At 36.4% G+C, this 26,778-nt stretch overlaps 1 protein-coding gene across 1 annotated transcript in view; it reads left to right on the forward strand.

The window, feature by feature from the left end:
- SYCP2L (synaptonemal complex protein 2 like) overlaps positions 1 to 26,778 on the forward strand; it is an 81,813-nt gene that overhangs the window by 3,532 nt on the left and 51,503 nt on the right. The window contains exons 3-16 of the mRNA XM_023538408.1: positions 1,866 to 1,934; positions 3,802 to 3,939; positions 4,244 to 4,363; positions 7,056 to 7,160; positions 7,576 to 7,600; positions 12,476 to 12,561; positions 12,673 to 12,761; positions 15,130 to 15,164; positions 16,032 to 16,174; positions 17,984 to 18,036; positions 18,658 to 18,703; positions 20,321 to 20,413; positions 20,515 to 20,575; positions 25,180 to 25,322. Coding sequence (XP_023394176.1) covers positions 1,866 to 1,934; positions 3,802 to 3,939; positions 4,244 to 4,363; positions 7,056 to 7,160; positions 7,576 to 7,600; positions 12,476 to 12,561; positions 12,673 to 12,761; positions 15,130 to 15,164; positions 16,032 to 16,174; positions 17,984 to 18,036; positions 18,658 to 18,703; positions 20,321 to 20,413; positions 20,515 to 20,575; positions 25,180 to 25,322 — 1,206 coding nt within the window. The remainder of the gene's footprint in view (positions 1 to 1,865; positions 1,935 to 3,801; positions 3,940 to 4,243; positions 4,364 to 7,055; positions 7,161 to 7,575; positions 7,601 to 12,475; positions 12,562 to 12,672; positions 12,762 to 15,129; positions 15,165 to 16,031; positions 16,175 to 17,983; positions 18,037 to 18,657; positions 18,704 to 20,320; positions 20,414 to 20,514; positions 20,576 to 25,179; positions 25,323 to 26,778) is intronic.

Raw genomic sequence — 26,778 nt, forward strand, 5'->3', positions numbered from 1 at the left:
TATCAATGCAGAAGTTTGCACGTAAAGAATGTTTAAATGACGCCGTTCGTATCCTTTGAGTAATCTTAAAGTGTGTGTGCGTGTGCCCAGGTGGCCTGACCAAGACTGCTAGTTACTTGTAAGCATATCTTGCGGGTCAAATACTGGATTTTAGTAGATTTCAGGGGCGGGTTCATCAATTAGACTTCCTGGCAAAAACTGGAATCCGAGAGCCGCGGTTGATCCGGGCCCTTCCGCGCAGGGCTTCCCGGCCCGCCCGGGTCTCGGGGAAGCTGAGCCCGGCGTAGTTGGCGTGGCGCGCGCGGCGCGTGGGTGCGCGGTGTCCGGCCAGGGCCCTCAAGATGCACGCGGTGAGTGACTTTGGGACGACCCAGGTTCTCGTTTCACCTGGGCCTTCTCTACGCGGTTCAAGGGAGGCGCGCCAACGGGCGCTGGAAGCAGAGCCTCTCGTGTTCGCCCAGAGACCTGGCGCGGGCTACCATGCCCCGCCGCCAGGGAACTAGCCCTTCAGGGGCCCTTTGAGCGCTTCCACCGCGTTAGGTTTGCTTGGAGTTTACTGTCAGCCTTCAAGAGACTAAGAGGCAGGAGAGAAACCTCTGGTCCCTTGCTGATAAAGCTCCCTGGGAAGAAGAAACTGGGGAGTTAACGTTTGAAAGGCAATAAGTCGGTTTTTTCCAAGTTGCTTGAGATGTTAACCCATACCGTTTCCCCACTTGCTGCATATATAGTGCAATGACATTCACCCATCCAGGCCACAGATCTGTGGTTCCAAGTGCTGGGACTTCATTCAGTCGCCCCCTGCCAATGATAATTCTTAAAACACCGTGACCCGGGGTGGGGCGCGGATTGGCACCAATTCTCCTACTTTTCAGCATTCATTTAATTGAATACACTGCTGGCGGAAAAAAAAAAAAGTCTAGGGCTGGGTTTTTTAATTCATCCTATTTTTCATATTATAAATAATGACAATAATATTGTAAAATATGCATGCGTTTAAGGATTTTGGCCAACTACGTATAGAAGTAGGACTGTTAGCCCAAGCTAGATTTTAAAAAAACTTCTTTATACAGCATAAGTAATATAGTCAATAATATTATAATAACTATATATGGTTTCAGGTGGTACTAGACTTATGGGAGTATCATATAAATGTCTAACCATTATGCTGTACACCTGAAACAGTAATGAATGTCAACTGTAATTGAAAACTAAAATAAAAAAAACCTTAGAAATTAAAGAATTTTTTTCGTATATTATACTTTTCAGTTAAATTGATTAAATTAATTGTTGGGATGAAATGAGCAGATGAAATGCTGTTATTTAACATAGCACAATGTGTTTGTGGAAACTAGGATGGTAGACCCAGGGATTACTATTTGAAGAAAATGTGTAAACATTCACTGCTAAGTGTTTTGTAAATTCTCTTGTGGTAGTGGTTGATATATGATCCTTGAAGTTTCAGTATAAGTCCTAGAGTAACATTTAAAATTCATGTAAGTCAGAAACATGAAGTTTAAACTCATGACCGGGCTTGAAATGCACCTTTTAAAACTTTATTTTACAAGCTCTTGTTCTAAAAGCTTCATTAATTCAAAGCATTTCTTTTTATTTTGTAACTGCCACTACAGAGTTTAAATTGACATTTTTCATATGATTATCACAATGATGTTTGCTTTGCTTCTTGTGATAGTGTTAGAGAAGGTTGGATAAAGTTTTTTAAGTAATATCTTAGACTTACAATTGGGCATGAGCAAACAAAAAATTTGTGTTTAGGAAAACAATATGAACCTTTATTTCTTTTGTTTTATTTTTAAAACTTGAAATGCATTTCTTTAAAAATTGTTAAATCTTTTTATTATACACAGGAAAAGGAAGGTCCTTTGCAGTCTGTTAAGGAAGATGATGGGAGTGGAATGGCCCAGGATGCTTTCTATGTAAAGAAAAGTTAATTTTGTGTTCTTCGTGTGTGCTCTTTCTAGTTCTATGTTCCCTGGGCTATCAGCACAATTGTTTCTTCAGTTGCTCAAGCCAGAGGCAGAGAAATCTTCTTTGCTTCCTCTCCTTCCCTAATCTCCCACATCTGATTTATCATCATGTCTTGTCAGTTTTACCCTTGACTATTCTAATCAGTATTCTAGTCTAAGCTGTGTGTGTGTGTGCGCGCGCGCGTGTGCGTGCCAGGAACTATTCTAGGTGTAGGTAGACAATTTTGAACAAAACAATACTGTGCCCTTGTGGAGCTTGCAGCCTGGCAGTGAGCCTAAGAAACAGGTTACTAACCAAAGGAAAGTAGTAGGAAGAAAAAGAACAGGGTCCTGTGATGGAGGATAATTGAGGGTGGAAGGAGGCACTTGGCTTGCTTCAGCTAAGATCCTAGAAGACCTATCTGGAAAGGTGATGCTGAAGCTGAGGTCTGAGGGATGACAAGGAGCCAGGTGGAAAGTGGTGGAGAGAAGTGGTCTAGGCATTGAAAAGCCAAGATGCAGAGGCCCTGAGGCAAGGGCTTATTCTAGGACTCCTTAGCAAGAAAGACACACAGAGGAAGTTGACAGAATAAATCATGCAGAGCCCTGCAGACCAAGGCAAAGGGTTTGGATTTATTCCGAGTGCAGAGAAAGCAGGCAGAGTGTCAAGCAGGCAGAAAGCTGAGCTTCTGAGTCAGAGAATCTGAATGTGAATCTTAGCTGGATGATCACATGCAGGTTCTTAACTTTACCCAGCCTTGCTATCATTATCCCCAGATAAAGATTCTAACCTGTCAGGGTGGTGGCGAGGATTAAATGAGAACATCTGCAGAACACTTAACACATTTGGCATTATAAGTTTCAATATGTGGTAACTTAAAAAAGAAAATATTCTGTTTAAGTGTTTAATTTCAAATGCTGTCTCCTCACTTAAATCAGTACTAAGAATAAGTGAAATTTTGGGCTGTATACAATAAAATGCCTCCTTATTAAAATATATTGTATATTGTAACGTAGTTTATAGGATTCAACTGCATTTTTAAAAATAAAAATGTCTCTATAGTACAGATTTTTAAGGAACTGTTATTCAAGTATGTATACTTAGAAGTATATTTTGGCCAATGTTCAGGCAGAAGAGATCAGTTTCATTCATTGTGGCAATTTGTGTATTTATCAGCTTCCATTATCTGTAGTTATTAGAGTTGGATTTATTTTCTTCTTTTATGATCATCCATGTCACTTAATGAATGATTATAGGTTGAGATTTTTAGTGTTTTAGAATTTCTAACATTATTGAGGATAAAGCCTCTTTATCCACAGACATTCTGTAATTCAAGTGCAGTTTCCTTTAAGTCAGTGGTTCTCAAACTTTAGCATACATGATAACCACCTGAAGAAACACACCCCCAGAGTTGCTGATTTCTAACAAGCCCCAGGTGATGCCCATGCTGCTGATGGTTCAAGAACCACATCTTGCAAACTACAGGCATAGCTCGTTTTAGTGTACTTCCCTTTATTGCACTTCACAGGTATTGTGTTTTTTACAAACTGAAGGCAATGCCTTCAACCAGCAAAAAAAGTTGGTTACAACTTGCTTTATTGTGACACTTGCTTAACTGGTGGTCTGAAACTGAATCCACAGTATCCCTGTGGTATGCCTGTACTGTCTGAAGCCAACAAACTCAGTCATTGGCTATAAGATTATTTATTGTTCAAGATATAACTCTCCATGTTCATCCTTGATTATTTCCACACTGAATTATTGATGATAGTTAGAAATGTTACTATGAAATGTTTTTTGGGAAAAAAAGTAATTTTCAAACTATCAACTTTCCAGCTTCAAGGACTTATTATTGATGCTTTTCATGGTAAAGGATTTCAGACAATAGAAGAATATTTTCAACAGAGAGTGAGCCACATTCCTCAAAAGTATAATCATCTTGTATTATACCATCTTGACAAATCAATAAATAAGGCAAGTAAGCTGTTTTGTTTTCTGACCAGAATACCAGTGTGTAATTATACTTTGTAAGGCTCCTCCCCTCAGTTTTATTTTTATTGAAAAATAATTGACACACAGCACTGTATAAGTTTAAGGTGTACTGCATAGTCATTTGACTTACATATATTGTGAAATGATTGCCACAAGTTTAGCTGACATCCATCATGTCATATAGTTATAAAAGAAAATTCAAAAATATATTTTTTCTTATGAGAACCATTAGGATCTTAACAAATTTCATTGTAAGGCTTTTAATTTAGTGTGGTCTCATACCTAGGCACTGGATAAAAATGAATTTCCGTGTGTTTCACTATTGCTGAAATGTATTCAGATATTCTTCATTGATGGCCTCAAAGAAGATGAGCCTTTGCTAATTCAGCAGGGATTGATCCCAAAGATAAGTGTCATGTTTTAATTTTGTATGGCTTTGGGTGACTTAAAGAACGTGGGTAGATTCAGCTTTCTAGTTAAGTCTGGTTTTTCTGTTCCTTTGAAATCAAATTTGAGAAGTTGGTAACAATGCTTCTTGCCCATATCCAATCAAAAATTGAGTTCAGCATGTTTCCTGAGATATGTGCTAAACAGGACACTTTGATAGTGCACGTTAATGAGTCAGATACAATTCCCTTCTGCCCTTGACAAGCCAGTGCAGTAAGCACGGTTTTATTATCGAATTTGACTTAGGAATTTAGGATGAGTAAGTCCTCTGGAGGTGGTGGTGAAGGGGATCTAAGGATGGTGTTTATACAATCCATATATTTAATTTTGCATTTAGTCCCACCCAATTCCCTGATACACACTTAACTCGTGCAGATAACAGGAAGTAGGGGAGAGAAGATAACATTTTGAAAGATATGGAAGAGGACATCTCTAGAATACCTTGGAACCTTGAGCTGGTTTTTGGGGGAGATGAGTTGATAGCTGCCTCAACCTGAATTTCCTATTTAGATTTAAGAATACCCTCCCTCAAATTTAAAGTCAGATCAAATCTCCACTGGAGTTTTGAAATCATAAGAATTTTCATATTCCATGGGAATTCTAATTGGTGATGGAAATTTCATAGCCATAATTTAGACACATCCTAAAACATGTGCTGTTATTTCATGTAGATTTTAGCCAAGAATAGATCGATATTACCAAAGCGGATGGAATACTAGATTCTGTACTTCTAAAACCAATTGTGGTTACTAGTCAACACAAACTGGGATGTTATTCTCCATAGAATAAGAATTTCCTACAGAAAGGAATGTATTTAGTCCTACATTAAAATCTAGAAAGATTAAGCAACTTGTCCTATACCATATACATAATAAGTAGTAGCTATTGCATCTAACTATTTCGTCTGGCTTCTGGTAGACAAAGCTGTGAGTGCAGCTGATGTATCTGATATACCACATATGATCATGACATATAAATGAGTTCAGGAGTGATTTCCTAGTCCGAAAGCTTTTATTTTTTCAATTAGAGTTGACATTCAATATTATTTTATATTAGTTTCAGGTGTATAGCATGGGGGTTAGACATAATTTATGAAGTGATCTCTCTGATTAGTCTGTTACCCACCTGGGACTATACATAGTTATTACAATATTATTGACTTCTTTTTGTTGTAATTCATATTCCTGTGACTGTTTGTAACTACCAATTTGTACTTCTTAATCCCTTCACCTTTTTCACCCATCCTGCCAACCCCCTCCCATCTGGCAATCACCAGTTTCTTCTCTGTTGTCTATAAGTCTGATTTCATTTATTTTGTTCCTTAGACTCCACATATAAGTGAAATCATATGGTATTTGTCTTTCTCTGACCTATTTCACTTAGCATAATACCCTCTAGGTCCATCCATGTTGTTACAAATGGTAAGATTTCCTTTTTTTATGGCTGAGTAATATTCTATTGTATATATATGTACCAGCTCTTCTTTATCCAATTGTCTATTGATGGGTGCTTAAGTTGCTTTCATATTTTGGCTATTGTAAATAGCACCACAGTGAAAACAGGATTGTATATATCTTTTCAAAGTAGTGTTTTGGATTTCTTCGGATAAATATCCAGAAGTGAAATAGCTGGGTAGTTCTATTTTTAATAAGAGTTTGCTTCAGGAGGTGGATGATTCAGTCGAGTGCAAATATTTGTCTGATTTGAGATAAAAGAAACATTACTTGGAACGCAGTAGTGGCTCAACCTGCTGTAAGTTAAAATCATCTGGAGAGCTTTAACAAGCACCACCTGGTTCTCATCACCAGAGGCTCTGGTTTACTGGGTCTGCCAGGGGTCCGAGGCAGCACGGTATTTCAGAACTCCCCAGGTTTTCTTAAGATGCAGCTAGGAGGTAAGAGCTGATTAGTTTGTTCATGGTCTTCAGCTGGGGTACCTTGGGTTCTTGGCTCCAAACTGGACATTTTCCAAGGCCCTGCTCCTATGAGTTGTTCATCATAAACTCATGTTACTAACTTCGTGTTCAAGTGATGATTTCTAACTATGTGTGCAGGATTTTTTCTTTTTTCGTAAGAGTAACCAGTCTCAGCAAAACTGGTCCGAAGATGGCCTTTGCTTTATTGAATGACTGTTGTAGGAGGGTTTATAGAAGTTTATTTTTAAATCATACCAATCCTAGCAACTTAATATAAACTTGGATATATGTTCCTATAGAAAAGAAAAATCTCCAATTTGCTGGAAGCTTTACTGTACTACATGTATTTCTGGAGCACGTTCTAAATGCTGTATCTCCTTTGACAGCTTGTCTTGTACAGCTGCCCAGAGCACAATAACTTCTCCTGTTTTGGGAGGCTCATTTATGTCTTAACCTTTTCTCACTAGCCCCTCCATATGGCTTTTTAGCATTGCTCCTGGTCAAGGCTCCCATTCTTGCTTATTTATTGCCAGAACTCTGTAGCAGTATGATTGGTTCCATTCTGGAGTGTTCTGGGTGGAGGCCCTGGAGTCACGCCTGATAGAAACAGGATGGAATGGGAAAAGGTCTTTAAAATTATTTTGCTGTAGTGAAAGAATTATCTTGTGAAATTGTGTCAAATAAGGAGTAGTTATGTAGTCCTGGGATTTCCATCAGTGTTTCTTCTCTTGTGTACATGGTTTCCTGGTTTGAAAGAACAATAGGATTTCTGACCAATGAAGATCTAGCCTCAGACACATCCCTGGTTAATGTTACAGAAGACTTCTTTGACACAGCGCTGGTAAGGATGGGGGTGGATGCTTCACTGAACAGATACCATTGGTAATTTGCAGGAATCTTTGAGTTGTTTCTAAAACTTGTGTTTTTATAAGATGTAGATTTTACTAAAAAAATCTCCCATATTTTATTACTAGACTATTATATGAAATAGAAACAAACATCAATATATATATGTATATATATATCCAATGTTACAGAAGAATGAGGTGATTTATTTTCCTACATACCAATGTATTATTCATTTGATTAAGGGTGATATGCTGATTTTAATGATTGAAGGACTTCTCTAATTTTTTTTTTTACTGTATTTAAAGTCAAATCCTGCCTGTTAGAGAAATATCAGCATTAATGTATTAACATTATAGTTTATAATACTTTTAAAAAATAATATAAGCTTTACATTTTCTTTTTATTAGATTATTTCCAGGAGGAGTAGTAAAGGTAAGTGTATTATTTACCATTAATTGGCTATATACTTTTCATTAATAGAATATTCTGGTATAGAGAAAATATTGTCTAAATGACATGTAAAACTAAAGTGTGTTTAATTATTATATTTGGATATATGTGCTATTGAAATGAATTTTGTTGTATGTCTCGGTTTGCTTGAGGTACATCTTAATTTCATTGCTCCTGTCATCATTGGCTGATTTGCTCTATTGAGAGCCACTTTTGTCATTCATTCCAAACCAGCAGAAGTTTAGCTAGTATTGATTTAACTTGGAGTTATTCAGATGACTTTCCCTGTCTTTCAAGGGTGTAAAAGGCAAATTTTTAGAATATTTGGAAATTAGAGCAATGATTTTGTTCAATTTACTTGTAAGTTAAAGATAATTCAATATGATACCATGGAGTCAAAGACGCACTTAAACTATTTGAACATTTCAAAAAATTGAGGCCATCTTAAAGTGGATATGTCCTCTTCCTGTTGTCCATCTTTTCATTTTTCTTTTGAAAAGCTGTTATTGACACTTGCATTCTACAATGTATGGTATCTTGTAATTGAGGAAATTCAATACTAGAAGCTTAGGTATGTGTGCTACTTAGTTGACTTTAAAAAGAGGTCCCCCTAATCTAAGTCAGTGGATCTAAATACTTTCAAGTCAGTTTTTTATGAGCTTCATGAGAGATAATTACTGTCTCTAAAATTGATTGATAAAATGCATAATGGTAAAGCTACTTCAAAATTTGTAACATTAACAATAAAATTGTCTTTTACTAATTACAACAGCATATATCACTGCATATTTGAAAAAATACTTAGAGGACTTTTTAGTTTACAGTTGTTGCTTTTTCCACCTACAGATTTCCATCCTTACAGTAACTTCATTGCCGTGAGTGAAGGGAACACTGCTCTCGATGATTATATTAGTCATAACAAAACACTACAGGCTCAGTGGCTTAAACAACAGAAATTTATTTTCTTACAGTTTTGGAGGCTGAAAGTCTGAGATCAGGGTGCCAGCACTTTGAGTTCTGGTGAGAGCTCTCTTCTGGCTTGCAGATGACCACCTTCTTGCTGTGTCCCCATATAGTAGAGAGCAAGCCAACTCTCTGGTGTCTCTTCTTATAAAGACACTGATCTCATCATGAAGACCCCACCCTCTTGACCTCACCTAACCCTAATTACCTCTGCAAAGGAGCCCATCTCAAATACTGTCACATTAAGGTTAGGGCTTCAACATATTAAATTTTTTGGGGGGAGTGGGGGTACAGTTTAGTCTATAGCAATGACAGTTTGTGCTTGGAGCCCACTCTGGCCATCAGGGGGCTGACCTCTTTGCAAGTGTCAGATTTGCACATGTAGCCTCTGACAGTCATTCTGCATGGATATTGTTATGCCCGGGCTCTATAGAGTTGCTGTCTAATCTCTCTCTATGAAATACAAAGATGTTTTCACTGACCTCATCTCCTCTTGCCATTAATAGAATTATCCCTTCCTTTTTGTTCCAAGATTTATGTCATCTTACTGTGTGTGTTCCATTTTTATGATTCCTTTGTTTTGTGCTTTGCTATGTGGTTTATATTTGTTTTCACAATTTGCTCCTCTCGAGCGATTTGAATGGCTTATGTCCAAGTTTTATTATACTGGTAATTTTAATTATCAACATCAAAATTATAGAGCCTTAGTTCTCCTTTATACTTTATAACAAGGAATTCAACATGTTTTTTTCCTCCATCTTCCACTTAGATTTATTTAATTTAATCTGGGGTTTTAGGCTCGTATTATGTATATATCTTTGTAAATAATATTTGTTCTTTGCCTTGTGTTGTGGTATTATTTATAATAATTATTTAGGGATCACTACCAATCTGTCTATAATACCATGATGTCCTCGTCTTGAGTTCTTCTGCTTTATCTCCATCTGCTATATTTCAAAGAGTGTTATTAGGGTGTGTGGGTTGGACACGGTCAGAGCTTTTTATCATTTAAGAATGTCTTTGTGGCTTTTATACAATATAACGCTTGCTTTGCAGTTCTCCCCCTCAAAACTTCCATTGTCTTCTATTAAGTGTTGAGAGCATGTGCACACTCACATGCATGTTTGTTTTAGGTGGTCCTTGATGAATTATTTTGAAATCAAATCTTGCTTTAGCTTGGGAAAATTTATCTTTGATAATTTTATCTGTTAGAGCAGGGTTTCTCAGCTTTGACACTATTAATCTTTGGGGCCAGATAATTCTTTGTTTTAGGGGGCTGTCCTGGGCTTTACATACTAGATGCCAATAGCAACCTCTCCCACTTCCCCACTTGTGACAAGCAAACAAAGTCTCCAGAAATTGCTAAGTGCCCCTAGGAGAAGAAGGGAAAAATCACCTCTAGTTGTAAAGCTCTGACTTAAAGTATTTTTAGTATATATAACAGAACATCTGGTTCAAATAGGCTTGAATGATAAAGATGACTTATTGAAACAGGAGCTAAAAAGTCCAGAGACAGGTAGTTTGCTTGTGGCTATGCTCCATTCTCAGCAGTTCTTAGTTGTCTTCCTCAGAGTCTTGTATTCACTCTCAAGTTGATCTCCCTTGATGGTTGAAAGATGGCAGCTAGCAACCAGAGTTTTGTGCTTCCTGATTTACATCTAGAGGGAGAAATATTCACCTTCCTTAGCCATCAAAAGAAAAGCTCTAGGTTTGCTACAATTGAATGTCCCCGCTTCCTCCCCCGCCCCCGCTCCATGAACCAATCACTGTGAAAAGATGAATAGGATGTCCTAGCATAGCTTAAGCCAATCAGGATCCACACCTGAAGCAAGTCAGTCCCATTCAATAGCTTGATGGCTACATAACAGAGGAGGAAAGGATGACAAGAAAACACCAAGAAATCCATTACAGTTACTCTATTCTAGTCTTTTTGTTAGATTATCTGTTATTCATTTATTGTGTCTTTTTTGTCTTCATATTTCTCTCATTTTTTTTCTGTGTGTTTCGAGATCAGTTCTTAAGTTTTTCTTGGAAGCTCTCACTTTAACTCATCTTGTTCTGCTCTCGTTGCTTCCAGTACAGACTTCACCTGCTATCATGCCTTTGCCTCCTTAAAACCTGTGCGTTGTGGTGATCTGCGTCTGCTTTTAGATCCGTCCCTCTCTCCGTCCCTCTCTCCGTCCCTCTCTCCGTCCCTCTCTCCATCCCTCTCCCCATCCCTCTCCCCCACCGCCCCCCACCCACACTCACTCACTCATTCACTCACTCACTCACTCACTCACTCACACACACACTCTGTATTGCAGAAAACTGTTGTTTTCTATGTTTTCTTATCAACTGACTGCCTGCTAGATTTAGCCAATGGAAGTAAATTGAAAGTAGGGAGAAAAGGCATTTTTCCCCCCTCTCTTCTACTGAGGTGCTATCTCCAGGAGTGACTGCATAGTCCCTGTGGCTCTGGTACATTTGTAGTTATAGCTTTTACTAGATAACTTTGATTCCTGGGATCTGGTAATGCCACTTCCTTTCTGTGATTTTGACTTTGATCGAGGGGTGTCACACCGGGAGAGGCATGGTAGTTACATTACTAATGCTCATTTCTAGACCGTCTCATTGTTTCCCATTTGGATTCTCAGCTTTTTTTTTTTTAATCGTCTTTGTAAATAATTCCTTGTATTAAATTCCTCAGGTTGAAATATCTAGAATGGTTTCAATTTTCATATTACATATTTCTTTCTCATTTACTTCTGTGTAAATGACTGTCACCTTTTCTTGCAAGTCTCATTTTTTGTTTCATAGAAATTATGTTGTTTTGAGGTTTGAGATTATAAATCAGATGTTTCCTAAATTTTTGTTTCCTGAAGTAAGCACTTTTTCAAGTAACTTTTCTGCTACCTCTTGATCTACATTGCTCTCCTTTTCTTTTTCATGGGACTATAAATATTAGTTTTTCTTTATTACTCTTTAAATGAAAAGTTCAAATGACATCTGATATGTGCTAATTAACAGGGTGCATAAATATCTTTAGAATCCCCTGCTGTTCCTGTGGGCTCTGTTAGAATCTTCCTCTCAGGTTTTAAGCTGACAGGCAAATTTTTGGCCCTAGCCTAATATCTGGTTTCCAGAGATTAGCAGTATTTATCTGGCTGGCTTTGGACTGAAGGATCTTTTTTATTTCTACTTTCTGGTTCAGTTCCTTCAATGTCATGAGTTACATGGGGATTAAAAAGCATACAGTGTGTGATAAATTATTCATATATCAAAATTGCACATCTGAACCTATGATAATTACATTATGATCTTACCATAAGTTTTTTGCACTGTCATTTTTATCTTAATGTGCTTAAATAAATTTGTAAATAGTTTATTGTTTAATAAGCATAAAGTATTACCACATACCCCTTTTTAAACTATGTACTGACATATAAATGGCTGTTGAAGTTTCTGTAATTATGCTATTTAATAAAGGCCAACACTTTATTTAAAATTTTCTCTTTTTGTTAGCATAAGACCTTATAAAATTTTAAATTTTATACACTATCTAAATGTAAGAAGTACATAGAAACAACAGGACAAAATGTGCAGGAGTTGCCCTTTGCACATTGCTCAGTTAGACAAACAAGTAGCTTCGCTTGATATGTGATAATCACAACAGTCACACTTTGCATATGCTGCTCTTAGTTTCTTTTGTGTCTATGCAGTACAAGTGTGTTTGTTGTGAACTGGGGTTTCTAGACTTGAAGCAGGCTGTAATTTGTCTCTTGCCCAGACTGAAATTTCTGAAATGTTTACTGCTCCCATGGCTTTGTCAGTCTTTGCCTCTTCCTGCTGTGCAAGAAGTATTTCCTTATTCTCTTTAGCATCAGTGTGATTGTTTTAAAATTATGCTTTCAGGGAAAATTCAGATGTTGGGTTCCTTCATATATACCTTAGGATTTCTGGTGATAGAAGAAACGGTAAATCATTTGATTCAGCAGGAGGTGAGTTGCAAATAACAAAATGTAACAGTTGCCGTAGAAACCTGGGAGAAGGTTGTGCCTAGGCCCCTCTTTAGCTTCTTCCCCATGTAGACCTTCTCCAACTCCGAATAGGCTTTGAAGACTTTGAACGGCATTTTGGATTCTGTACCTTGGGAAGAGAGAAAAAAACTCCCCTTGTCAGAAGGCCTGTGTCATCTTATGTAAGTGACCTTGTACTTGATTATGTGGTGATGTAAGGGCAAAGTCTAATTGTACTACCTCAGTCTTTGTTTCCCTTAGGCAGGATCGCTTCATTCCTTCCTTCAGTAAATGCTTTGGGCACCTATTATGGATCACGCACTGTGCTAAGTAGTGAAGAAAGACTGAGGAACAATGCCAGACCTTACTAGGCTATTCTTTTTTAGTATTATGGTTTTGTTTTTTTTTTTTTGAGTTTTTTGTTTTGTTTTGTTTTTCTTTTTGCATCGAGTTTGTGAGGTTAAAATGCTTTTTGGGGTTATAAAATATTTTTTTCATTGCGAATGTGAACTAAATTAGTTATTAATGGGAAAACGTTGAGTACAGACCCTGCTGCTAAACTGCTTGGCTTTAAATCCTGTTTTTACCACTTGGGTTCATTGCTTTCGCTAGAGCCATAGTCCCTAACCTTTTTGGCACCAGGGACCAGTGCACCTATGAGAATCTAATGGCTGAAGATCTGAGGTGGAGCTGAGGTGGTGATGCCAGCACTGGGGAGCAGCTGCAAATACAGATGAAGCATCTCTCACTGGCTGGCTGCTCACCTCCTACCGCGTGGCCCAGTTCCTAACAAGCCACAGACTGGTCAACCTGTTCATGGCCCAGGGGTTGGGGACCCCTGATCTAGAGCACAGTCTTAACCTCACTGTACCTCAGTTTGCTTGCCTGTTAAATGGAGCCAACATTAATACCTGATTGATAGAGTTATTGTACAGGTTGAATCAGGCAATCCATTGAAAGTGATTATTAGCACATTACGTGGTAGAGAGCAAGTTCTCAAAGGTTATAAACCATTAGCTATACCAATAGGGCATGGACTTTGTATTACTTGTCAAGTGATGGATTTTTTGTTTTTTGGTGCCCCAGTCACAATTATGTAGTTCTTGGAACATTGAAATTTGGAGATAAGGTTGTAATATGTGACCACGAAAAGAGCAAAACCAGCACCCAGTTTTGAAATTTGAACCTAAAACTATGACTGTGTATTAACTACTAACTGGCATTGATGACATCATTGTGGCACTCATTCTTGTGACATGTGGCCATGACTGACAAGAGGAAGGGTGACTAAGTTTACCATAGTGTAAGTCTGAAGGAAGTGACTGGTGAGCACAGAGCTCATTGCTGTCATGTTTGTCCATTTAACTAGTCTTTGCAGAATGCAGTGTTTCCACTGAATTTTTCCTAAAAAATATTTATTGAGTACATAAGTGAAATCATATTCTTAGTGGTGTATTTAGACTGGGAGAGCAGCTGACCTGAAGCTTTCTCCTAAGTTTCAATCTAATCCTATGGTCCTACCTTATTGTTTGTGTGTTCTAGAAACTCTGGAATATTCTAGACTTCAAGTAAAATATGCAAGCATAAAATTAAGCAGAACTCTCAGTGATACTGTTTTAAGGCTTCTATTTAATAGTAATAAATCAATCATTTATTATGAGAAGTGCAACTACTACAAGATTTAACAAATCTTTAAAATGGGAGTTATTTCGAACATTAAAAAAGATCAACATCACATTTGTTAGCATTTAATTAAAATTGTTAAATAAATGCAGATGCTCCTCAGCTTGCAATGGGGTTATGTCTTGGTAAATAATACCATGGTAAATTGAAAAGTGTAAGTTGAAAATGCACTGAATATTCTTGACTTAGCCTAGCTTACCTTAAACGTGCTTGGAACACTTACATAGCCTAAAGTTGGGCACAATCATCTAACACAAAGCCTATTTTATAATAAAGTGCTGAATATCTCATATAGCTCATTACGTATATTGCTTTTGCACCATTTTAAAGTAAAAAAAAAATAAGTTGGGGGCAGTCTGCATATAATATGGAAATCTGTATTAGTTACAATAATGTAATAACTTAATCCCTTTATGCTTGTAACTTAAGTTTTAAAATAAGTTCAAGAAGTTCATTGGAAAGACCCACAGCACTTGTTGTTAATAGATGCCAAACTATGTAAAAAGAAAAAAAAAAAAAGGCACATATACTCAGAAGGCTGGTGAGGTGATTGTAAAATTCCAGAATCTTAGCACTTGATGAATCCTCAGAAATCATCAAATTGAATTTGCTTTGCAGAAGGAGAAATAGAACTGCAGAATGTAAAGTAGCTGTAGCTTCCTTTCTTTTGAAAGTACATGTAAGTCATTAATGTACAAACTTAAGAATTTTCCATAAAAATCTCTTCTTGACATTGAGAAAATGCTGAAGCAGAATTTGAAATGCTTTCAGAAATATACATTTTGGTTTTAAATTTTAATGCCAATATGGTGAAGTTTTGCTATTTACGTTTACTTCAGTAAAATACAGTTTATCTAAATGTTTCAGGAAAGACCTTGCAGGGACCATCTTGACTGTTGGTGGTAAGGAATGTTTAGTATTTTAAATATTAGAATATTAAATATTGGACATTGGGGGTTTATGAGCATATTGGAACTGTGGGGAATAGATTATGACCAAACTGAAAATAGGGATTATGATTTTTGTTTTTCATTTATTATGTAAGATTTTAATATGCTTGAAAACTAAAGAATAATGAACACTCATTCGTTCACCAACCAGCTTAGTCCGATTTTTATCATTTTGCCACATTTGCTTCAAAGCATTTTATAAATCAATCAGAATTACAGGTAAAGCCCCCCATGTCCGTGTCCCTGAACCCATTCTCCTCTCCATTGGTAGAGGTGATCCTTGACTTGGATTGTTTTTCATTACCAAGTATATTTTTCCACTTTTTTGCTATGTAGTCATAAGCAACATACGTTATTGTTTTGCAGATTTTAAAAGCATTTTATAAATCTCCTCTTATTGTACATATGCAGCTGCAACTTTCTTTTACCCTTAAAATTATTTGAGATTTAAACGTGTTGATATATGTAGTTTTTGTTTATTTACTGTGAAATACCACAGTCTTGGGATTTAATCTTTGTAGTAGAAATATGTTTTAAAGGCTATTTGATGAGCTGCTTTTGATGAATGTTTTAACATATATAAAGTACAGAGATATTTACCTAAAAAATTGTTATGTGATGACCAATTATTTAGATTGTCTAATATTTCTTAAGTATTTAATTTAAATGATTATAATTACTTCAGGATACATCTTGCTGTTATAAGATGCAATGCTAGTCTTCTAAAATGGAATTTTCTGAAAGCAAGTGGTAATCTGTGGAATTTATATTTTTGCCTTGGCCCAGAATTATTCATTTTGGCATATTTCTGATCTCTAGATTATGACCAGCAGGTTGCACTTTCTGAAGCATTGTGTAGACTGACAACTAAAATATCAAGAGACGACCTTGTTCATCAGTGGTTTGAAGACGACGTCATTGCTGAAGCTTTCAAAAAAATTAAGGGTCGGCAATTTGAGACGGTGCGATTCCTGGTCATCAAAATTCCATTTAATCTAAACTTATTAAGCATTCTGTCAAGGGTTCAGGGGAGGATTTTTTCCCATTAATGTGATTAAGGTGCCATTCTTAAACTCTCTGTTTCTCACTTATGTGAAATAATTTGAGGACAGTACAAACAAAATTTATGAGTCAAATATGGGGATACAGAGATAGGACTTCTTTATAGGTAACTTACAAGTTACATATATGCAAATTTGATGTGTCCAGTCAGAGAAGATGTCATGGAGGGGGGAGCAATTTTTCAATGCACCTCGAAGGGTAAGCAGAGTTGGAGAAGAAAGTGAACATCAGCTTCGCAGAGAGCAGCCGTGCAATGACGGGAGGCTTGAAGTGGCACGGTCTTCTCTAGTGGTAGAGGAGTATTATGGGGTGTTTTGTGTTGTGAGCCATTCAGTCTCTACAGTTTGGAGGAATCGTAATTTACAGTGTCTCCCATGCAACCTGAGTTCACTGTGATTGTGTTTTCAAGTAGCACAAAAAATAGCTTATGGCTTTGTGTATACTCACTTTCATCCTAAAATAGCTAAAGTGTTTTTCCTCTAAAAAAGTTTTTAAAATGAGGGTTAAGCACTTAAGAAAAGGTAAAATTCTTTACAACAGTGCTCATGTTGAATAAAGCTTTTCTGGCCCAAACTTCTGTGCAAAAAATTAGGATTCTATTAAATCCAAACCTTTAAATATATTATTAAATATATTTTATTTGACTTTGAGCCTATTGCCAGATCTTCATTAGCCAGGATTTAGTTTAATCTAAATGGAAAGACCACGAACCCTGAGTTAGAGTCCCACCTCCCTGACCTAAGTGATGCATGCATTTTGGCAAGGTAGTTGACTTAAGGAGCCTGAGAGTTCTCATCTATTAAATGGAAATGAAACCCACCTCAAAATCTGGAGAATCAAATGAGACAAACTGAAAGTCCCTGAGATATTGGGGACACTCAGATATTAGTTTCCTTTCTCCCCTGTGTCAGTCCCTCATCTGCAAGGAAATGTGATGAAAATAGGACAAAAATAATTATCTCGTTTTTCAAGTCATATCTCCTCTCCACCCCAGAGCCATCAACCTCTTAACTGAACTATGTTTATATGAAGACTTACATTACTGTTGTCTGTCTAGTACTGAATATAGACACAGAGTGTAAAGACTGAATCAACAGCCAGTGCTTGCTAACAAAAGGGACAAAAAAGCCTGGATCAGTGTCACGAATTTAGTTTCCTAATAGCTGTTGGATGGAACTCTATAAATATTCTTTATTTTTAGAACATATACCAGGAGAGAAAACCTAAGAAGGAGCGAGATGGAGAATTCTGGATAAGGAAAATTGGCTGTGGATAATACATCCAGAGAAACCCAAAGTTGATGAGTTTTATGGGTTTGTAGTTGGCTTGTGCTGGGCAGATGTTAGGGAGATGGACGTCCAGTGGGTTAGTCAAATATAGTAATCTAGCTTATCAGGATGGTTTGTTTTTCTTTCTACTCTTTTAACCTAGTGAAACGTAATTGTGCATATAACTTTTGGACACCTAAACATTCCTCAATTAAAAATCTCCTGGGGATTCCTTCTAGGACATGTGCGTAAAGCTGCCCCTTTATAACAAAGTATTGTTTTAGTTAAGGTATGATCATGAATACTTGTAAAGTCTTGCAATGTTACTGGATCCTGGAAATTTAGAGGCAAACATTGGCCTCCGCATGCTGGTTATGGTAGTACTATTTAACTAAGACATCTTGATTTTTTATTAAAAAGTTTGCATTATTTATTTTGAAGGACAGTAGACTGTTTCTCAATTACCTAAACAACAGACTTGGTGACCAAAGAAGGTAAGATGTTTCTCTGAACATTATTTTATTGAGTAGTTGCATTCTGAAAATGTCTAATATTAAAAAATCTAGGATCTGTTTTATATTAGGAGAGAATATAGGATACATAATTTACTGACTACTACTGAGTTATCTATTGAGTAGAAACCTCAGAAATGTAGACACATTCTGCCTAGTGATTCATTTCTGTGTTTAAAAATAATCTGTCATTCTTTTAGCATATTTATTTATGATTTGGAATATTTTTAACATTATGTCCTCTGGGAAGATTTTATAAAGAGTTATTTTTATAGACAAGGTAACTAGGGATAGATGTATTGTGGACGGTTAAGTACTCGATAAAAAGATAGTTGCCAAATTCAATCCTTCAGTGGGAAACTTGCCAAGCTACTGAGTTGAGATGTAGTATCGGTAAACCAGGCATGTAGATTTTCAGATGGGGATTTGAAATCGAGCCATAGCAAATCTCCATTTGTGGGTTTGAAATCCCCTTCCATACTTTGTACAAAGAGACTTACTAATATGCCCTAGTTATAAATGCTTGTTTGTAGGACATCTGTAGGTTGTGTTTGAGTTCCATCCATATTTTATTTTAATTTTTAATTGTGAGGTGTTTTGCAGGGTCTATTCATTTCCGTGTATTGCTGCTTTTGCTGATGGGAATGAGGTATGTTTGTCTCTCTTGGGGGCCACGAGGGTGATGTGTAATGAAACCCATAGTTAGGTTTACTTAGGTCAAGTTGCTCTTGCTACTCAGAAGGGCTTTTTAAAAAAGGAAGCTTACTTCTCCTAGAGGCCTCAACTCTGAAGCTTACTGTTCCTTTCCCCTGTCTTCTCTCATACATAGGTTTAAGGACCCTACCGTTAATACTAGATAAAGAAATTTTAGGGTTTATATGTATTCATGAGGTCAATTACAGGAACCTGGCCTTATTTTACACTATTAGTGGGTCATATTATTCATATCTGGATAAATGGGAAAAGGGCAGTTATCTTGCTTCCCATGCAGTTGATGCTTCCCACTCAATCCCCAGCAATTAGAGCTACTCTCCTTTCTCTAGATCAGGGCCCCTCAACCCCCAGGCCACAGACTGGTACTGGTGTGGCTTGTTAGAATCTGGGTCACACAGCAGGAAGTGAGCAGCAGGTGAACAAAAGAAGCTTCTTCATCTGTATTTGCAGCTGCTCCCCAGCGCTAGCATCACCGCCTCAGCTCTACCTCCGATGACCAGGCATTAGATTCTCATAGGAGCACTGGTCCCTGGTGCCAAGAAGGTTGGGGACTACTACTCTAGATCATTCTACTTTGTATAATTTATAGTCCAAAATTGACTAGTCTCTTTTTACTCCCTTTTTTGGTTTCTAGAGGAGCAAGGTCTTTCATTTAAGGGTACCCCAACCTACAGCATCTTAATTTTGGGGTAACATCTTCAAAGATTGCTGAACTATGACTCTGTTGGGGGTTTCCTGGGCCCCGTATTTTCAGAATGTCCTAATAATTTCTTTGTTTTAGGTTCAGAACCCCCTTCTTGGCCTCTGTGAGCTGAGCCTACAACTCATGACTACACTACAAGTTTTTTATCTCTAGAACTGATTTTGGTAGCTTGATTCATGTATCTCAGTTCTGTCTGAGGAGTCTGATCTCAGCTTGGTTCTTCTTTCTAGGAATTCTGAATTTCCATTAGCTACAGTCAGGGTCCTTATGCTGGCTTCCAGTAACATATGCTTTGGGTTAAAACTTTTATTCAACTCTATAGCTATTAAAAGGTAGGCATGATGGAAAGATGTCCAAGAAGTACTATTTATTGGAAAAGCAGGCGATAGAATAGTAAATCTAGTGTTTGCTCCATTCTTGAGGTATAAAAACTTTCTATATATTTCCTGACATATAACTGGAATATATCTGGGAGAAAAAGGCATTAATGATGGTGCCCATGGGAAGTTGGGAGGCAGCGAAGATGTTTGCTCTTGTATAAACAGCATATTTTCTTTCTTTTCTCTTCTTTCTTTCTTTCTTTAAGTTTGTGTGAACAGAGTCAATGACACATTTTAAACATTATTAAATAGCTAAGGATAGTGGATTTTTTTTCCCTAGAAATAGCTTCGTTATATAAAATTGAGACTTTCCTTTTGTAGAAATGAGCAATGCAATAAAGAGACATGATATAATATTAGGGTAATGTTTTAGGAAAAGCAGAAGTTCTGTTTTTAGTGGAAAAATTTTCATCTGACCCTTTGACATGATATTTATGTGTATAATTTATGCTGAAATTATATCTTGCAGATGAGAAAACCAGCAGATGAAAAATTGGAGAAATTTTGGATTGATTTCAACCTAGGAAGTCAGAGTGTAACTTTTTATATAGAAAATACTGAGGTAATCACATTTGATTTCTGTTTAAACTTAAGGACTTAGTGAGTGTTCATATGCAAGTACATCTTATGTGCTCACGAATTTCACTTATTTTTTTCCCCAAGAGTGCTCTGTGGGACTCAGTAAGACTTTTGAAGGACACAGTGATTAATTACAGCGTAATAGGTAAGACAATAATTAAACTACCCCACATTTAGTTCAGAATGTTATTTTTGTTTATAGTTGCAGTATATGTTTAGTTAATTCTAGAGCAGACTTTGTGCCTTGAGGTAGAAGGGAGGTGGTATAGTGTGGTGGGAGGAGCACGGTGCTCAGGACCAGCATGCAGGGGTACAGGACTGGTGACTCCTTTGCTTTGTGACTTGGGTTCAGTTACTTGTCTGGTTTTCTCATTGTAAATATGGTTTAGTTTTTCAAAAAAATAAAAATAGAATTACTATATGATCTAGCAACTTCACTTCTGGGTATATATCCAGAAGAATTGAAAGCAGGACTTGGAGAGATATTTATACACCCATGTTCATTATAACATTAATCGCAATAGCCAAGAGGTGGAAGCAACTTAAGTACCTATCCATGGATGAATAGATAAACAAAATATGGTACATACACACAGAGGAATATTATTTAGCTTTAAAAAGAAAAGAAATTCTATCACATGTGACAACATAGATGAACCTTGGAGACATTTTGCTAAATGAAATAAGCCAGTCACAAAAAGACAAATACTTTATGATTCTACTTATATAAAGCATCTGAAGTACTCAGATTGATAGAGAAAGTAGAATGATGGTTACCAGCATCTGTGGGGAGGGGAAAATAGGGAGTTGTTGTTTAGTGGGTACAGAATTTCAGATTTGCAAGATGAAAAAGTTTTGGAGATCAGTCGTACAAAAACGTGAATATACTTAACATTACTGAACTGTATACCTAAAGATGGTTAACAGTGTAAATGTTGTATTTTGTGCCACAATTAAAAAAAAAATAGTTTTAGTACCTGCCCTGCCTCTACCCCAGATTTGTAGTAATAATTAATGAGTTTATGTGGGTATGTACCACCTTTATCTAAATATTATCCCTCTGACTCTGCCCTCTTAAACCTCTGTCACTCGCCTTTCTTGGATTGGTAGGTAGAGTTGAGGGCATGAAATTAGATGGGTACAAGTAACTTTTAAGTCCAGTTCAGCATTTTAGCTATAATCATACTTGATCAGGATCCCTGAATAGGGTCTTAAAAAATAGAGATGTTTTTGAAAGTAACAGTATATATAACATTTTTTAAGTAATTGGGTTTATTGAAGATTTAAAAACAAAATATTATGTAATTATATGGGTATTTTACTTCACTTCTTCCACAAAGGATTTAGGACAGCTTGCATATTTATACCAAAATAATAAAAATGGAAAATTGGAACCACAGATAAGAATAAAAATGTCTGCTGTGAAGGCTAGTCTTAAATGGTCTCTTTGGAAATTCAGATTTGCTGCTTAGCTTCCTGAAAGCCAGGGTGAAAAGTGAAACACGGTCTGTAACATTATTCTTCTCATACAAGTGTTGACGAGAACAAATCCTTCTTAGCCTTGAACTCTAACCGAAGCTTCTTGCACAGAACCACTGAGGATAAGGTAATCCTTCCTTAATTCCGAGTTTCCCTTGCTGGATTTCTTGTATACATAAGTTAACTTCATTGTTCCATTAAATGATAATTTTTGAAAAAGTGAAATCATGATTTCGATATAAATATTACATAATTATGAGTTGAAGATTTTATTTAAATTCATTAATTAATGAAGAAATCAGTAATGTAGTAATCAGTTCAAAGGAGAATTCAAAGAACTACATGTATATAAGCAATGTTGAAATTAATCTACAAATAGATTTAAGACTAGACAATCCACAGACACGATTAACTTGAATTTCTAGGGACAAGAATCACTTTCATGACTATCAGCTCTCTACAGTTTACAGATTTGTAAAATAGCTCAAAGACAATGAAAAGTACAAATAATCCAGAAGGGATTCTGGACAGGCACCCGGTAACTTTTTGACCCATTTCAAAATCTTTCACAATCTTCCGCATGCAGTTGTTTCCAGTGCTTGTGAGAATTTGTTCTGATGTGCAGGAATACTTAATTTCTCCTGTTGGACATTAGTAGAAAAAGAGAAATTTGGAACAGGGATGATTAAGCAGTAAAGCAAATGGCAAAGAGAAGGGGAGACTTTTGCAGTGAAGCACTTGGGACAACAAAGGGCAAGTTGAAGAGAAGTGAGCCTACATTTTGGAACTATATCTGTTGACATCTGAGAAGGCTAGGAGTTGGAAGAACTGAGAGATGGTAAAAGAAAACTTTCCTTTACTCAAAACACTTCTGACACAAAACGTGTAGGTTTTTCTGTCACATTAAGCAATTCTGATGCTAATTACCTAAAGTTAGTGTGGACCCAACCGGTTGAGGGCTCAGTTCTACAGGACACTATTTGCAAGTCTCAGGTGACCACCTGCAATTCTGACCAATTACAAGTTGGGGGTTCCTACAACCTCCTCCTCAAGTTTGATAATTTGCTATAATGGCCCACAGAACTCAGGGAAACACTTAAGTTACCAATTTGTTATAAAAGCTATATTAAAGATACAGATGAACAGCCAGGTAAAGAGGTACACAGGATGAGATCCAGAGTGTCCTGAGTGTAAGAACTTACATTCCTGTGAAATTGGGGTGCATCACCCTCCTGGCACAAGGATATGTTCACCAACCTGACAGCTCTCTGAACCTAGTTTAGAGATTTTTATGATGGCTTTATCATGTAGCCATGACCGATTATTTCTCATCCCTGGGGGTTGAGGGATGGGGCTGAAAGTTCCAGCCCTGTAATCATGCCTTAGTCTTTCTGGGACCAGCCCCATCCTGATGCTGTGTAGGGGCGGGCCTCCAGCCACCAGTCACCTCATTAGCATACAAAAGACACTCCTCACTCGGGTTTCTAAGGGTCTTAGAAGCTCTTGTGTCAAGAACAGGGTTCAAAGGCCAAATATTAAAAGGAAAGCTCTGGATCAGGAATCCAAGACAGAGGCCAAATATATCTTATTGTGTCAGTAGTCACCGAACTGGAAAGACAGTGTGCATTAGTTGGGAGTATCTCCTATCTGTAGTAAAAGGAAGGGGCTTAAAAATATCTCCCTAGAAATGTAAATAATTATAGTCATAAAGTAAGAGTCAATTTATGTAGTCATTGCCTGTTGCTATTTATTTAAAATACATAAAATATTGTTGGCATTTACTCTAGGTCAGTATTTTAGAAGGACTTCCATGGGTTTTCTGTTGCACCCCTAAGTTGCTTTTCATATTTTAAGCTGCTGCTCACCAAACCTTGTTACTGTAGTGGTTTTCAGGAATCAACTTGCCAAAGTTAATATTCTGTACTTCATTAATAGGTCACATTTCTGTGAGACTTTGTAATTTACAAAGTACCTCACAATATCTGGAGGAGGTGTCACTTTCTATATTTATAGTTAAGGAAACAAGGTTGTCTAGCAAATTCTACCAGCAAAACATTAGTTTTGTATGTATAGCTCTTCTTGCTAAGGAGTTAGAAATCTTTTAGTAGTTTGTTGAGTGCTTGGTGCAGCCCTCAGGTAATTTCTTCTGACTCTGGTATGTTTTCAATGAATTCTACAGCCCAACTAGCTGTTCAGTATTTTGGAGGATTACGAGATTTACTCTAGGCCAAGATTTACTCTAGGCTGACACTGTCCTATAGAAATATAATGTGAGGCATGTATTAAATTTAATATTAAATTTTCAAGTAGCCACATTAAAAAGTTTTTTAAGTGGACTAATTTTAATAATACACATTTAACCCAATATATTCCAAAATATTAACATTTTAACATGTAAGAATATGAAAAATTTATGAGATATTTTACTTTCTCTTTTGTATTGTTTTCACAAGCTGATATGTATTTTATGATTATGGCACATCTCAATTTGTACTGGCCATATTGCAAGTACTCAGTAGCCGCAGATCTAGACATTGGTGTGTCTTACTCTTTTTTCCTGTTTCCATTCTCATCAAGTTGTGACTTAGTTTTGCCTGTGCTGCCATAGACTTTACTCTCTTTCCTGTCGCGCTGCTTCCAACTCAGCATGTACTGTGGGTTATTTTTAGATTCTCTTTGAATTTTGGTCTAAGGTAGTTTCTCTTTTAAAACCAATTACTATTTGTCAGTAAAAGGCTGGTGTTCTGGAAGGGAGTCCTCAAGGAGACTGTTGTCTGAGAAACAGCCCTTTCTCTAGAATGTTTCCATCTCTCCTCTTTAAGCAGAGGCTATTGAAATAAAGGTAGATTATTCCATCTTGCATATTGCAAACAATGACTTTTAATTTGGGTTTTAGAAATGAGTGGGATCTGAGAGAAAGAATGAGAATGAATGTTGTGTTTAATATATTGGGAAGTAAAATACCTGTTGCATAAAATAGTGTTATATTCACGGAAAAATGAACAGAATTTTAAAAGACAAAACTATTTCCATTGCTATGCTGCTAAGATGTTACTTTCTAATTTTGCAAGATTAACTACTTAATCATATAGTGTATGTCTATAAACACACATGTGAATCTAATAAAAATAACTTCAAAGTAACTTTCTTTACAATTCCTTGTTGCAGAAAAATTTAGACAGTTGACAAATATTATAGTGCAGTTATTTAAAGTTATAAAATTTTAAAATAAAAACTTGATCTGCATTGTTATATTTTGTTTTTTGCTAGAAACTGTGGAGAAGAGGATGTTTATCATTTACTTGAAGCCTATTAATATCAGAAATAAAGAAGTGAGGAAAATAGAAATCCATTTTGATTTACAATTCAACATATCACAGGCTTCCATTAAAGCTTTGGGAGAAGACAAACAGGTGGCAGGTTTAATTCTTTTTAATTATTTGACTGTGTTGTAGTATGTTTTTATGTCTCTTAAATTTCCATGTTGGGTTTTTAAAAATTAAAATGTAATTGACATATAACATCCAGTCATGTGTTACATAACAACATTTCAGTCGATGGTGGACTGTATTTAAGATGGTGATCCCAGGAGATTGTAATGGAGCTGAAAAATTCCTATTGTCTAGTGACATCATAGCCCTCATAATGTAGTGCAAAGCATTACTCATGTGTTTGGTGATGCTGGTGTAAGCAAACCTTCTGCACAGCCAGTTAAATGAAAGTATAGCACATGTAATTATATACAATACATAATACTTAATAATGATAATACACAACTATATTATTGATTTATGTATTTACTACACCACATTTTTTATCATCACTTTAGAGTGTATACTCTACTTATAAAAAAAGTTTGCTATAAAACAGTACGCTGTGTTTTGCTGGCAGCAGTCTCATACATCTGGTGTTTACTGTGTTTTTCGATTGCATCATTTTTTCTTGTGTTTGTTTTAATCTCATGTTGTTTTGTACAGTAACATGCTGTATAGGCTTGTAGCCCAAGAGCAATGTACCACATTGCCTAGGTGGGTAGTAGGCTATCCTATGTGAGTTTGTACAAGTGTGTTCTGTGATGTTCACTTAATGACAAAATCACCTAGCAGTGCATTTCTTACAACATAGCCCTGTCATTAAGTGGTACATGACTGTAGTAGTTTCAAGTGCATAGCATAATAATTCAATATTTGTATATATAACAAAATAATCACCACAATAAGTCTAGTTAACAGCCATTGCCATAGTTATAATTCTTTTATTCTTGTGATGAAAATTTTTAATTTACTCTCTTAGCAACTTTCAAATATGCAATTTCTGTCTATTTCTGTCTATTTCTCCCTTTAGGTCTTTAATATTTGCTTTATATGTATAGATGCTCCTATGTTAGGTGCATAAATATTTACAAATCTTATATCCTATTGTTGGGTTGAACCCTTTATCATTGTGTAATGATCTTCTTTATCTTTTATTACAGTCTTTGTAATAAAGTCTCTCTTGTCCGATATAAGTATAGCTACCTCAGCTTTCTTTTGGTTTCCATTTGCATGGAATATCTTTTCTATACTTTTACTTTCAGTCTATGTGTGTTCTTACATCAAAGTGAGTCTCTTTTAGGCAGCATATAGATGGGTCTTTTTGTATCCATTCAGCCACTCTATATCTTTTGATTGGAAAATTGAATTCATTTACATTTAAAATAATTATCGATAGATATACACTGATCTACATTTTGTTGATTGTTTTGTGGCTGCTTTGTACTTCCTCTGTTCCTTTCTTCTCTTGCTCTATTCCTATATGATTCTATGATTTTCTGTAGTGGTATGCTTAGATTCCTTTTTCCTTCCTTCCTCCCTCCCTCCCTCCCATCCA

The sequence above is a fragment of the Pteropus vampyrus genome, unplaced genomic scaffold (genome assembly GCF_000151845.1).
Source record: "Pteropus vampyrus isolate Shadow unplaced genomic scaffold, Pvam_2.0 Scaffold221, whole genome shotgun sequence".
NCBI classification, from domain to species: domain Eukaryota; kingdom Metazoa; phylum Chordata; class Mammalia; order Chiroptera; family Pteropodidae; genus Pteropus; species Pteropus vampyrus.